Consider the following 15254-nt stretch of genomic DNA (forward strand, 5'->3'; position numbering starts at 1 on the left):
ATGGAATAGAAATGTTTTTTTCCTTTGCAAAGAACATTCAGGGATGGCAGATTGAGTGAGGAGCACTCAAAAGACAAGTTAACAGTTGGCACTCCCAAGCCTAATCTAAAGATGGTGAAAGGGTGGGGTTAAGTCATCAATAAAGGCTTTTGGATAAAAAGCTGCTTTGAAGCTCATCTCAGTAGAGTCAAAGCTGAAATGAAAGGTGGAATGAAGCTAACCTGATGAAAGATTTAGGGAGTCTGTTCTCATGAGGGCTCAAAGAATGCCAGAGTTAGATTAAATAGTCATTAATAACAGCTGAAGTTTAAGTCAGAGGGTATAGATTTTTTTTGATCCTCCCCCCAAACCCCTCCCTACCAACAAAGCATGTAGATTGTGGGCTACAACCTGAGACTCAGTTATCCACACCCAGGGCAAAGCTCACTCAATCATAAAACAAACACAATAATTCATTAGTGGCAGTTACCTCAACTGTAGTACCCAAAAAGAAGTAAATCACCTCTGGAGGGCTAATTTTGAAAATTCAAACCTATAAAAGTGATCTCAAAGGTCAAAGTAACACAAACTCAACATATCACATATCTGGAAATTTGCCCAAGAGACTTTTGGGAAACAAGATTATTATATCTAAAAGGGGGAGGGACAAGGGAGAAAAACAAGAAAACCAGCCACAAAGTTAGAAAACTGCTGCTGTAACTGTTAATGATCTAAGGCGCTCTCAAAGACAAAAGGAAGGCTTTGATGGCAACCTTTAACAGTCATCTTTAGGGGGAAGGGGGAGCACGAGAGGCAATCGGGGTTAAGTGACTTGCTCAGGGTAGTAAGCTAGTAAGTGCCAAGCCTCTGAAAATGGATTTGAACTCAGGTCCTCCTGACTCCTGACTCCAGGGCCAGTGCTCTATCCACTATGCCACCTAGCTGGCCCCAGAGTCATCTTAATAGGAAAAAAAAAGGATTTCCTGAGAACAGTGTTCAGTTTATGGAGATAGGTCCTGTCACTTTTCTTTTCACAGAAATCTGATAAATGATTTTACCATGTGTGTCTGCTTAAACAAGAAGAGAAGAACTGGTCTGAGGACTACTCTTTCATAGTGTTTTCCTCAAGGTCAAACCTTGTTTCTCCCCTATGTTAATCAGCTCTGGAAATTCTGAGTCTAAAAAGTACTTTGCTCATTATAACAGCAGTTTCTCACATGATGTAAAGACACAGGAAATACCAAAGACAAAAAACCATACCGCTGATGTGACAGAAGGAAGTGAGACGGAGGGAGAAAGAGAAGACGAGAGAAGAAGAAACAGTGGAAGGGAGAGGGGGAGGAGGAGTAGGAGGAATGGAATACATAAGGATGGTGACAGGATACTGAAGGCATCCTTGCAAATAAGGAAAAAAAACTCTAACCTCACAAAGGGCTTTGCCTCCAATAATCTCTCCCCTTAAACACACAGAAGGAGTGACAGCAACTGTTGGGAAGTCTGAAACCTCTATTTCCATTCCAAGACAAAGAGGCATTTAAAAAAATTACTGTAGTCACAGGACAAATGGGACAAAATGGACAAGAGAGATTCAGGAGTCCAGGCTCTCTTGGTTCCAAGGATGGCATTGGGGATGAAATTTCAATGTCTTCCACTCTATAAAACTGCGTACATAAATATTTGCCTCTAGGAATTCATTAAATTTTTAAAACTACCAACCCCTTTCCCAACTATATTTTTTAACTCGAGACAGAAGTATAAAGAAAGCCCCTCAACGTACCTGGATGCTCTGAACAACATCTTTAAAGGGAGATGATCTCTGGGTCCAGCTGTTTACCAAGTCCATAGCTCTGTCAAAGTTCTTTATATATTCACCATACATCTTCAGGAATGGAGCTAGCTTCTGAAGGATATCCCCAATCCTGGGATTTGTGCTCCTTGGAAAGGATGAGCAGAGTAAGAAAGAAATTCTTATCAGTTAGTGACATCACACACATATACACATACTGAATGAAGGGCAGGGTCATGGGCTCCAGAGCCTCTATTTAAAGAGCAGGCTCTGCATAGTCTTCTTGCCATTACCCATGAGTTATACTGCCTTTGGATTTCTTTGGACCTTCCCATCATGTCCCTGCCTGCTCATTCCAACTCCCCTTTCAGCTCCTTTTTGTGTATTGTCTTCCTTGTATATAAGGTCCTTGTGGGCAGAAACTTTCTTTGTTTTTATTTGTATTTGCAACCCTAAAGCTTAGCACGGTGCTCCGGCACAGGGTAGGCACTTAAATGTTTACTGACAAACACCCACAGAGTAATGGAACTCCACCCACATAAGACCAAAGCAAAAACAGAAAGTACAACATATATCTAGGCATCATGTTAGAAGCTATGGAGTATTCGAAGAATATAAGACTCGGTCCCTACCCTCCAGAAATCTACAAGTTGGGGAGATAAGATACAAACTCCTAAACAATAGTAGGACAAAAGAAAACAGTGTTTGAATAAATGTTAAATTACGTAGGCAGCTCAGTGTAGTGAATAGAGCACTAGACTTGGAGTAAGGAAGGCCAGGGTTTGAATCTCAACTTGGACACTAGCAGGGCCTCAGTTTTCCTCATTTGTAAAATAAAAGGGTTGGACTCGATGATCTTTAAGGTCCTTTACATCTCTAATCACAAATTTTATCACTGTCATTTCCCTGAATGCCCACCAATTGTTTAGAACTTTATTTGTAAAAAGCCAAAAACAAAAACAAAAAACTCCAAACCAAAACCTAACCCATGGCCCATATCTTACAATATATAACATTCTTCACTTACAGTCTGCCACCTCTCTACTGAAAGGAGAAATACCTTACCCTAAGGCCCAGGATGTCATGCTTGCTCACTTCACTGACCAGTTCTATTATACACCCACACCCATATACATATGTGTGTTTATGTGTATTTATATGTATACACATACATTTATACATACATATGTGTGTGTCTGTGCATTTACTATTTACAAGACACTGGTGCTCCTGTGAAAGGCAACATGGCATAGTGAACAGAGATCATCAAGAATCCTGGCTTCCTATGTGATCCTAGTCAAGTCCCTTAAACTTGCAGGATCCCAGGGAATTCTCTAAAGACGAAAAGTTGCAAGCACTGGTAGAGGCAATTTAGTCACTGGTAGTCCCCCTATAGCAATGAAATTACAAGTCTTTTAAAGATAAATCAACAACAACAACAAAATTATAAAGCACTACGCTAGGTGGTGGGAATACAAAGACAAATGAAACAGTACCTATCCTCAACCAGCATAATTTTATTCCACTATAGAGATACAACATGTAAGCAAATAAATTCAGGCCTACATGAGGATGGAGAGAACACTAACATCTGTGGAGATCACAGAGGCTTCATAGGGGAGGTGATACCCAAAGTCAGTCAACTAGCATTTATTAAGTGCCTTCACAGTGCCAGACAAAAAAGTCCCCGATCTCAAGTTGAAAGGGGGTGAGCCTTGAAGGAAGATTTAGACAGGTGGCACTGAAAAGCAAATACATTCCAAATAAGAGGGACAACTTAAATGACTGCACAGAAGCAGGAGATGGAATGTTAAGTTTTGGATAAAAACCAGCAATAGCAGCCATCTGGCTGAAACAGAGTATGTGAAGGAGAGTTATGTAGACTGGGAAAGGAAGTTGGAGTCAGACCGGGGAGGGATGCAAAACATCAGGTTGAGGAGTTTGTTCTTGAGGCAATAGGGAGCTACTGGGCTACTGGAGATTTTTGAACAGAGGGGTGTAGGAGTAGTGGGACAGCAGAAAAGCAGGAAGCTGGAGACCAATTAGGAGGCGACAATAACAGCTCAGGTAAAAGGTGATAAGAGCTGGAACTAAGGAAAAGAGAAAATTTGAGGGGACATGATAATCATCTTTAAGTGTTTAGAGATCTATCATGTAGAAGACGGATTAGACTTTTTCTTTGTTTTTCAGGTGGCAGAACTAGTAAAAGTGGGTAAAAGTTACAAGATGGTAGATTTCAGTTCAATATGAAGAAATACTTTAAAATAATTTAAAATATCCAAAAGTAGAAGGGGAAATAATAAGTGATAGTTACATATAGAATTAATGAAGGTATTTAGGCAAGAGATGTTGTGAAAGAAGAAATCCTCCATAGTTCTGATAAGGGTCAGACTAGTGATCAGTAATGCTGAGACATCCTTTGACATGATGTTCTGTGATGAGTTCAGCATGGGAAGATTAGTGGAAACTGTATTATTTGAAAGTTATAGCTAAAAGTTGAGTTTTTATCCAGGTTGCAAAATTTTATCCAGATTTGTAGAACTGCAAAAAAAAGCACAGATTTTGGGTAGTATATAAAACATAGAGAAAAGAACTTTTTGCTCAAGAGTTGGTTGTGTTTTAGGCTTTTTGTTAACTTAGATTAATTATGTTGTGCTCTTAACAACACAAAGAACTACCCACAGCCCTTTCTTCTGGATTAGAACCACTGAGGACTGGCCAGGAATGAAAGAAGGCGGCTCGCCTTATTAAATAAATGTTTGTTGAATTGAGATGTCTACTGAATGCTATTTGAAACTTGTCTAGATATGTTTCCTTAAAACTTTTAAAGGCCTGGGGACTATACAACTTGATTTTTTTCTGCTCCTTTTTTTCTGCTGCTTAATCTTGGTGAAGGGAATCTCCAGTCTAGCTGCTGTTTGGCTTCTGACCCTACACATGTCCCCTGAATGACCATGTTTTATGTAATCTGAGGTTTACTATACACCAGGGTTGTTTCATTAGAAAACTACCCCCTGGAAGTTGCCAGAGATTGCTCAGCTGCCTCTTGAAATGACAATAACTTTGGAACTTCTATACAAGGGGGCCTCATACAGACTCTAATTTTGCTCTTTATTTTACAATATTCTTATTCTATAACTACTTGCATCTTGAATAACTGACCTTGTGCACTAAGCTTTTTTCATTTTTCACGTCCAATCCTGGGCCTGCCAGCCAAAGATGTATACCAAGAGTTATGGTCTTGAATTTGTCAATCCCCAAGGGGTTAAGGAGTTAATAACACATGGGGTTAAGAAAATGCAAACCCCTTGTTTGTGATGGACTGCCGTGGAATGAGGTGAATTCTGTGTCACTTGACATCTCCAGGATATTGTAGAGCAGCAGAGTAAACCTCAAATAGAAACAGGGGCTACTAAACTGTACATAAGGATCTCTGTGAGATGTACATTGACTTATCTATATTTCATTGCACTTTTTTCATTCTGTTAAATATATACTAATTAGATTTTTATCTGGTTTGGCCTTGGGAATGTTGCCAGTTCATGCAGCTGTGGTTGCATGTTCGAAGTTGCAGAGAGGGAAGGTATTACTGTTTCAGCCCCTTCTATTTTGGAGGATTTTATTTCTCTAAGTATTGTGTACAAGGTAAGGATAGGGCCAGATAGCCAAGGACTGGAGGCTATTTAGTCCGCAGTAATGACAGACAATTCTGTACAGAGGTCTATAGACAAGAGCTAAGTTGATCACAGAATAGACTTCCCTGGAATCTGTGGTCCTAGCATCCAGAAAAGGGAGCAGGTGCCTTGACAGTTTTCCAGGGACCTTTCTTTAACTTCGAAGATGAAGTAAAACCACTCACTTCAGCTAGACCTAGCCTGTCACCCAGGATTTAAGAGAGTTTTGCTGGGTTAAGTTCTGCTTTCTGTCATCTGGTAATATAGCATTATCTGCCCCAAGGATTACCCTTGTCCCTTCCTCATTCTTCTTGTTTCAGAGACCCTTTTATTGTGTTTTACAGTTTTTTTTTAAATGCCTCAGCTCATTCTGGGCTTTAAGTCTCCCTTCTATATGTCCATGTTACCACTTATATGTCCACATCTGTGTCCATCCTTGGCTACAGTCTCCACATTTAATCTTTTGTACACGTCCTTTTAAAATTAGAGGTCATCAGGGAACTTCTTCTGCAGCCACATTGGGTTCTTTATATGCTTTCCTTTTTCTTCCATTTACATGGTCAGAAATAAAAAACAAATCTATCCTACGCTTAGATCCCAAGGTTTCATAAGCATTTGAATCTCAACTTTTTCTACCAGCTAATAGTCCCCTACATGGGGTTTTTCATAATTCTTAATGCAATCTGAATGGGCCAATGGAACCAAAGGTTCCAAGGTTTGTAAAACACAGTGTATTTGATTTGTATGAGAATGTCATAAGGCTGTGTGTTACCTCTTAGTTCTCTTTTAAAATTTCAGCCCTTACGGTGATAATTAGACCATGTCTATAAGTCTCCAGCCAATTTCATATGCCAGTAGAGTAGCATAGCAGAATCTCTGCAGTCCAGAGTAGTGGGTTCACTCTAGTTCTCTGCTCCAGCTCATTTGACTTTATATGCATGTATTATAAATGCATAGGATGTTGAAAGCCATCTATTCCTACATGTACATGAATAAGAATCCCCCCTGTAACATAACTTGACAAGTGATCGTACTGTTATGATGAATCTATTGCTGCCTTTTCAAGCACCTTAGTCCATTTTTAGCTAACTTTGATAGGAAGTGTCTCCCTTTACATCAAGGCTAAATTTGCCTCTTTGCAAATTCTACCTGTTGGGCCTAGTTGTGTCCTGCAAGGCTGAACAGAACAAGTCTGTTCTCTTTTCACTTAAAAAAAATCATTTTTCTCCCCCTCACCTTCCCCTTCTCATTGAAAAAAAAGAAAATTCTTGTTACAATCATGTATAATGAAGAAAACTAATTCCTACCTTGGCCAGGTCTTCTAAAAAAATGTTTTAGTATATATCCTGGGTGTGAAACCTCTGTCAAGAGGTGGAATATATGTTTCTTCATGAATTCTCTGGAATCATAGTTGGTAATTGTATTGATCTGAGACCTTAAGTATTTCAAAGTTGTTAACCTTTATGATGTTTTTGTCTTTATATAAATCGTTCTCTTGGTTCTGCACATTTTACTCTGTATCAATTCATATGTCTTCCCAGTTTTTTCTGAAGCTTTTCTCTCTGTCATTTCTTACTACATAGTATTCCACTATATTCCTGATACTGTTCAGTCATTCTCCAACTGATGGGCACCCTTTAGCTTTCAGTTCTTTGTCATCATAAAAAGAGGTGCTATAAATATTTTTCTGTATATAGGTCTTTTCCCCCTTTCTTTGATCTCTTTGGGAGCATAGGCCTAGCAGTGTATTGCAAGGTCAAAGGATAGGTCCAGTTTGGTGACTTTTAGGGTATAGTTCCAAATTGCCTTCCAGAATGCCTGGAGTGTGAAATGGAATATGGTTGTGACATAAGAAATGATGTAATGATGCATGCTACCTACTTCTTTACAGAGGCAATATACTCAAGATGCTGAATAAGATATACATGTATATATATATATGTATATATATATATATACACACACACATACATACACGCACACACACAACATATTTCTGGACATGCCCAATGTGAGAATTTGTTTTACTTGACCATCAATCTTTGTTCTTGTTTTTTTCTTTCCAGTGGAGAGAGGGTGAGAGGGAGAAAAAAATTATGCTTTTTTAAAAATATCACAGTGATTTCTCAGTCCCTCTCCCTCTCAAATATGAAGTTACACAAAACTGACCAATAAAGAAACCATGTCTGACCAGGTATGCTACATGACAGTGAACCTGTAGTTTACCACCTCTCTACTGAGAAGGGGAATGTATGTTATGTCTTCTATTCTCTAGATTACTTATTATTAATAATCAGAGTTCATGGTTTTTGTTTTTACTTACATTATTGTAATAATTATGTATATTGTTCCCTTGGTTCTGCTTTGTCTACTCTGTGTCACTTCAAACAAGCCTTCCTGTGTTACTCTTTATTCTTCATATTTGTCATTTCTTATAGAGCAATAATATTCCATTGCATTTGTATATCGCAATTCATTCAACCATTCCTCATTGGGTAGTACCCTACTTCATTCTCATTTTTTGCTACCAAAAATAGTACTGCTACAAATATGTTGTCATATTTAGGAAATTTCTGTCATTTATTTCCTTGGGGTATATACCTTGTAGTAGAATTGCTAAGTCACAGGATGTGCAGTTTAGTGATTTTCCTTGCACAGTTCCAAATTGTTTTACAGAACAGTTGGACCTATTCAAATTTCCACCAGCAGTATATTCATATGTCTGCCTTCTCAAAGTCCCTTACATGTCAACTATTTCTATTCTTTTTCATCTGTAACCACTTGATAGGTGTTAAGTGAAACCTAGGAATTACAATCAATTCTACTCATTCATGGCAGTTATGTTCTATAAAGTTGCTTTAAATACTGAATTAGAAAATACTGAACCATCGCTTCTAGGGGAGATGCAGGTCTAGGTTCCTTCAAGTCTTTTGTTACAACATTTACTTAAGCACTTTATGGAGGAGCTTTACATTCAGATCAGATAATTTCTTTTCTTTTTCTGGATGTATTTTCTGGATGTATTGTTGATTCGTTAAGACTGAACTCATGGTCAACAGCACTATAATATACCTGAATGAAGTTCATCTAACACACATATTTGCTCCATAAGGCAAATCATAACCTTCTTACATTTAGGAATGCTAGACAACACTCTAGCACTACACTTGAAATAGTAAAATCACCAAGAAAAGCACAAAAAATAAAAAAAAATGTGGCACTGAATAGATCACAAAAAGAATGTTTGTTTATAGGCTGAAACAAGATAGAGCATCACCTTGTTCAATCTCAGCTGGAAGTATTGATTTTAGGGTTACAAATAAATTTTAGTGAGTTAGAGAATTAGCAAATAGGGAATCCACAAATAATGAGGATCAACTAGATTTTAATTTGCATTTCTCTAATTAGGGATTTAAATAATTTTCCATGTTGTTCATAATTTATATTTCTATTTTATTATTATTTTTATTCTATTTTATTATTATTATTATTATTTTTCTATTTCAGATTTTACATAACTTTTAACTATTTCAATATTTAGCTTTTACAAATTTCTGTATTATGCATAGACCCTGATAAGCATGATAACTTTTTAACTCACCCTGAAATCTTACCATGATGTCAAAACTACTCCTAGCTATTTCTCCCCTTTGCCTTATCTTCTGGGTACTTCTACTTTAAAGAATAATTTTTCTTACTTCTCATTCTTAGCTTGCCACAGCACACATTATGTATTTAACGTTTGCTGAAAGAATTAATTAATTTCCTAGCACTTCTCTAGCTTTCTTGTTTCTCTGGTCAAAGACCGTGTCTCCTTCAACTTCTTCCTTGAGTCTGGGAGTCATAAAAACCCTATTGTCTTTCTCACCAATTCATGAAAGAAGGAAATTACTTCAGCCCCACAAATCTGCTTAGTAGCTTGGTGTATCTTTTATATACAATGTTTGTTTGGCTGCTTAACAGCCTTCTTCTTCATCAGCTCCTCTGGAAAAAATGGCTTCTTTAGAAACTGTCCCAGTTTCAGAGTTTAAAGTTACATTATCCTTTATTAAAAAAAATAGAAAATTAGAGGATGAGTAAGTTGTTTTTATTTTAATGCTCTAACTCCAGAATCCTAGAGAATATTAATTTTTGGTTTACTTTATTCTTTAAATCATCTGTACTCTGAACATTAGCCAAATCATTCAAATAAATAAAAAGTTTCACTCCTAGATTTCCTATCCAATCCAACCTCTTTGTCTAAAGAACCTACCTACAACTGAGTCACTAATCTTTAATTTATAATTAGAATAAATAAACACGGCTTTACCAAAAGTGGAATTAACACAGGAGAGTTAGAGCTGCATAAAGAAGGACACTTTTAAGTGTTCAGAAGAAACAAGAGAGGCCAAAAGCTTATAGATTTTATAGAAGCTTTATACCTATTTGCCATGAATACTTTCTTTGAGAAGTCAGGAAGGCCCTCACATGTCAAGTACTAAATTATATTGTGAAATTGGTTACACATGAATCAAAAGGAAATGACCAATTACTGGAGACATTTCTTAATCAGCTGTCTGTGTATCAGACCAGTGAATTATTAGAACAAAGATCAAAATCAATGCCAAATTAGATGAATAAAAATTATAAGGTATGATTCATGATTTGAGCAATTCCAATCTGATCTGTTTTTTAAAATATGTATAATAAAAGATAAGAAATGAATAAAAGGATATAGACTATCACCATTTCCTAAGTTCAATTAAAATTCAATGGCCTTTTCTTATGCCTTATGCTCTACTTTTCTGTAGTTTTTGATGTTGTTGACCACTCCATTTTCCTCCTCCTGGATCTTCTCTCCTCCCTTGGCTTTTGTGACACTGTTTTCTCCTGGTTCTCCTCCTACCTGTCTGAGGACTACATCTTCTGACCTTCTTAATCTCCTAAGAAGAGTTGAGCTATAATCCATTTCCTGTTCCGTTACTGTGTTTACCAGAGCTTTTAGGTTCTTTTCTTTTTCCTGTCTACATGAACTTTTTAAAAGCTCCCCTGGTTTCAAGGATGATCCTCCAAATCTGAAAATGATTCCCAAAATAGATGGATGACCCCCGAATCTAGAATCCATTCCTACTCTCTGTCTTATACTCCAGTCATACAGTCATGTGTCATATACTGCCCGATGGATATCACCCTGTGGATGTCCAACCTCACACCACAAACTCAACATGTCTACGAATGACCTTATTATCTTCCCACCTAAACTTGCTTCTTCCTCTAAACTTCCCTTTTTCTGTTGGGGACACAATCATTCTCAGTTTGTAACATTGGAATCATCTTTGACTCTTCTCATTCACTCACCCACCCACTCCTAGAAATTGTAAAGTTTTGTCAACTCAATATCCATATCATCGCTTGAATCTGTCCCCTTAACTCCATTCACATGGTCATTATCCTAATTTAGGTCCTTAGTAACTCTTCCTTCAACTACTGATCTACCTGCTTCTAATTCCTTACTTCTTCAATACATCTTCCATACTTGCCAAAAGTCAACTTTCTAAGGCAGAGGTCTAACCACATAGTGGGCCCACATTACTTAATTATCAGATAAAATACAAACTTCCCATCCTGACATTTGAGGCCTACCACAATATGGCTCCTACCTGCCTTTCTAGTCTTATTTCATAATACTCCCCTTCATATAGTCAAACTGAGGCAGACCTAAATTCAATAATACAACACCATTTGCATAACCCTTTTCCCACACCTGGATTCAATTCCCTACTCATCCTTGACTTTCAGAATCTTCATTTTCCTTTAAGGCTAAACTCAGACATTACATCCATGGTGCCTTCCCAGATGCAGAGAGTCAACAGTGCTCTGCCCCTCCCCAAGTTTTCCTTGTACCACACATATTTGTATTTACATCGTCACTCTTCCTCCCTTTGCCTCCAACTAGCATGCTGACAATAGGGATGCTTCATTTTCCCTGGCATCTAGCAAAGCATCTTGAACATAGCACGCATTTAAAGTCTGTTGGATTGAATTTTAAGCAGTACAACCTCAATGAGAAGCAGTGGAGGAGAAAACAAGGTTACAGAAAGTCTAGCCAGCCTTGCCCTTACAGAAAGCAAAGACCCAAGTGAGTAACGTGACATCGTGTATTTAAGGGTCAAATTGGATTGGGAATAACAAACAGAACAAAAAGGGAAAAGATCTATGAGGAGTTCCAGAACAAGCTCTTTTCTTCATTAATGGTAGTGGAACCAACACATCTGGAGATGTGTTTCATGGTGAAGTGAAATGCACTGAAGAAAACAAAGATGTAAGAGCAGCTATATTAGACCAAGTACACATAAAGGAGGTCCATGCTAGAGTTAACACCGTTTTGAGGGCCCCAAAGAATCTTTTCATAAGTTAATCTAAAAAAGGAAGAGATATTAAATACTTAGAAAAAAATCATAGGCCTTATTATTATAAATTTTTAAAGGTAACTCAAAAGTCTATTTTCCCATCACTACCAAAATCTCAATAAGAATAGTTTACAGATGTATCAAGGGTATCCTTGATGAAAACTGAAAAAGGGAATAGGCAAGCTTTCAAAATGCTACTCTACAGCAGATTACCTCTGTACAATCACACAACTGATTGAAAACTACAATCAAATACAAGATCCCACTGTGCTTATTGTTTGTTGAATGTTTTTTTGAAAGTCCTTTGATTTGGTAGAACAAAACACTACCTTAAAGGCTATCCTCAAACGAGTTATTTTCCATGCATATGTCAAAATAACATAATACTGCATGAAAAATACAAGATAATGTTACTTTAAATGATTATTATCAATAAGTGGGGTATAAAAGAGGGAAATTTATACTTTTGCTAAAAGTATTTGCCAACATCGTGTAAGAAAGCCCATACAGAATTCAAACTGAGCAGTAATTCCCTAAGTATGGTGAGGTCCTCCCTATTATCCTGTCTGCAGATAGTATTGTGCTCACTACATTAAGCTCTGGAGCAAATATGAGCCTCCTAAATGAAGTTCCTAAGCATTCAACAGTATGGCCTAACTATCTACACAGGAAAAGATGTATGAAACACACATATTATCCAGACTACAGTTTACAGTTTGGTAGGTGAATCATAGAGCTGGCCCATCAGAACATGTATCCATTTGTATAAATGGAAAAGGAGGTAGTCTGCTCAAGGAGCAACAGTGAGAGATAAAATAGTAAACAGCCTGTATGTTCCACTGCAATCCATGCAAACTCAAGAAATCTAAAGGAAGGCCTCCAGCACGTTGAATGAAGCCCTTAAGGAAAATTTATGGGAAGATCATAGAGACTTACACAGGATGAGTGATGGTAGGGGTAGGAGAAAGATTACAATTTGCACTGTTGATAGGAGCATCTGTATTGTTCAATCCAATGAAATACCAAAGTATATGGGTTTTTTAATGGCAGAAAATCTACTCTTCACACTTAGGTTTTTGTTTTGTAGTAAACCAGGTAGTAAATGAAAGCTCAAAGCTTCTAGTAGCTAGTAACATACAAAGGATGCAACTGTTAGTCGAAAAATGTGATTGCCTTGCCAAAGACATGTAAATGATTGCCCGGGCTCTGAATCTTATTAAATAAAAACTTGATAAAATTTGAGAACGACCCTGTCCCACCTCCCCAAAATATAAAAAGCAGCTGGTACAACAGAAAACATTAACGAAGTGATGATTATGATGATTTCTACTCAAAAAGATGCAAAAGACAGCATAACATGACATACCATGTAACAACATAACATATGGTTTACAAGTAATAATTATGCTACAGCAAACATGAGGTACAGCATGACACCATGACACACGGTATCACACTATGACATAAAGTATAAGAGTGTGACATATGGTATAAGTGTGATATGTTGTAACAGTGTAGTGCTTGGTATAAGTGTGATGCAAAATGTATGCATGTGATGACATAACACTGACATAACCGTATAATAACAGTGTGGTATATGACACAACAATGTGATATTCTGGAGTGGTGGAGTCCACAGGGACAAAGAAAGAAAATCCAGTGGTCATCAGGGATTCTGAGACTTTTAAGGTTTCTTAAACATGTTAACTTTCCCAATTTTTGTATATTTTAATTAATTTGTTTCCCAGTGGTTATTGGCAATAAAGCCCCTTAAATATATTAAAGGTTGTGAGAATTTGATAGACTTCTTAGGAGAAGCTTGGAGACTATATATTGTTACAAAGGGAAGAGAAATTCTGTGTGGCAGCAACAGGTAACTAAGAAGGAAGAAGATGCTCCAGGTCTAAAGGAGGTGCTGTGGGGAAGGGGGGAATGGAGCTGGGGAGGAGAGAGAACCTGCCCTGCCTGAGATCAAGAATCATCTCTAGGGAGTCAGATGGACAGACAATTCCTACCCTCCAGTGCCATGGAACAGTAACTCTATGGAGCTAATGGCTATCAAATGAAAACATATCTCTTAAGGGCACAGAATTTACTGACCCACCAGGCAGAGGGTCAAGCCTGCTGTTTACCAATCATTACTATTTTTGGCAGAGAGGCAATTAGGATTAAGTGACTTGCCTAGGGTCACACAGCTAGTAAGTGTCTGAGGCGAAATTTGAACTCAGGTCCTCCTGATTTCAGGGCCAGTGCTCTGCTCACGGCACCACCTAGCTGCCCCTTCACCATTCATTTTTACTTGTTTGGGAGCATCTTACAAATAAGGCTCAGAGGACTGCAAAGATTCGTAAATGCAAACTACTCTTCCCTGACTTAGGCAGGAGATATGCTTCTTGATAAATATCTTACATCCAATAATTTGTTGTCCTGCTACTTTAACTGGCTCCAGGAACAAACTGTCCAAAAGGAATGTCAAAGACCAAGTGCCAGCCATGGGAGGGGAAAAAAGGCAGGAAGGGGCAGGGAGAGAGGGGAGGGGGGGATGAAAGAGAGAGAGATTGAAGAGCAACTCTAGAGCAAAACTGACATGACCCAGAAAGCAGAGAGAGTTTAACCCAGACCATCGGCAAATCTAATTTTGAGGAGTGATGAAATTCAGGAACTCTTGTTAATCACACTTTGCAACAATTCCCTCTAGCTGTTGTTAACTGGAGCAATCACCTGATTGTCAGAGGGTGGGGAAGCTCTTCCTATTTTTGAACACAGATATTCATTCACTCAGCCCAGCAGGTAGACAGAAAGTATGACACACAACAAAAGGATTTATATAGAGGGTGAGGAAACACTGCTGTTTCATGCTGCATTTTAGTAACATAAAACTATCAAAATGATCCTATTTTGGAAGAGGTCATCAGGAAGGTCACCATCCAACAAGAAGCACAGTAGCCACTTTATAAATATAAGCTGGACTGAATTGTTCTCTGAACTTAACAACCCACAATTAGACTCTGTGAAATCATATAAGCCTGGAATGTATTTCCTCTTTACTTTTGTCCATCAAAATCCTCCTCTCTCTGAGGTTCAGCTCAGATGGTTCATTCTTCAAGAAGCATTCCATGATTTTCATAGCTTAAAGTGGTCTCTACTTCTTCCAGTTTTCCTGGGCAGTTACTGGATTGCAAAATTCAGCTAAAGGGCCACTTTTTATGGGAGGCCTTTCCTGATCCTTCTGATTGCTAGCATTTCCCCCTCCTCCAAATTACTCTATATTTATTTTGCATATACTTCTACGTATATATGTTTCAGGCAAGGAATATATCCTTATATGTAGTCTTAGCATTTAGTGTGCTTAGCACAATAGCAGGTGCTTTAAAATGCTTGTTGATTGCTTGACCTTTGTTTTGCTACTATTATACTTTACCTTGT

At 37.9% G+C, this 15254-nt stretch overlaps 1 protein-coding gene across 1 annotated transcript in view; it reads right to left on the reverse strand.

Moving 5' to 3' along the window:
• FGD3 (FYVE, RhoGEF and PH domain containing 3) overlaps positions 1 to 15254 on the reverse strand; it is a 187411-nt gene that overhangs the window by 55452 nt on the left and 116705 nt on the right. The window contains exon 7 of the mRNA XM_036738768.1: positions 1757 to 1913. Within this exon, the coding sequence (XP_036594663.1) occupies positions 1757 to 1913 (157 nt within the window). The remainder of the gene's footprint in view (positions 1 to 1756; positions 1914 to 15254) is intronic.

Source organism: Trichosurus vulpecula, chromosome 9 (genome assembly GCF_011100635.1).
Source record: "Trichosurus vulpecula isolate mTriVul1 chromosome 9, mTriVul1.pri, whole genome shotgun sequence".
NCBI classification, from domain to species: domain Eukaryota; kingdom Metazoa; phylum Chordata; class Mammalia; order Diprotodontia; family Phalangeridae; genus Trichosurus; species Trichosurus vulpecula.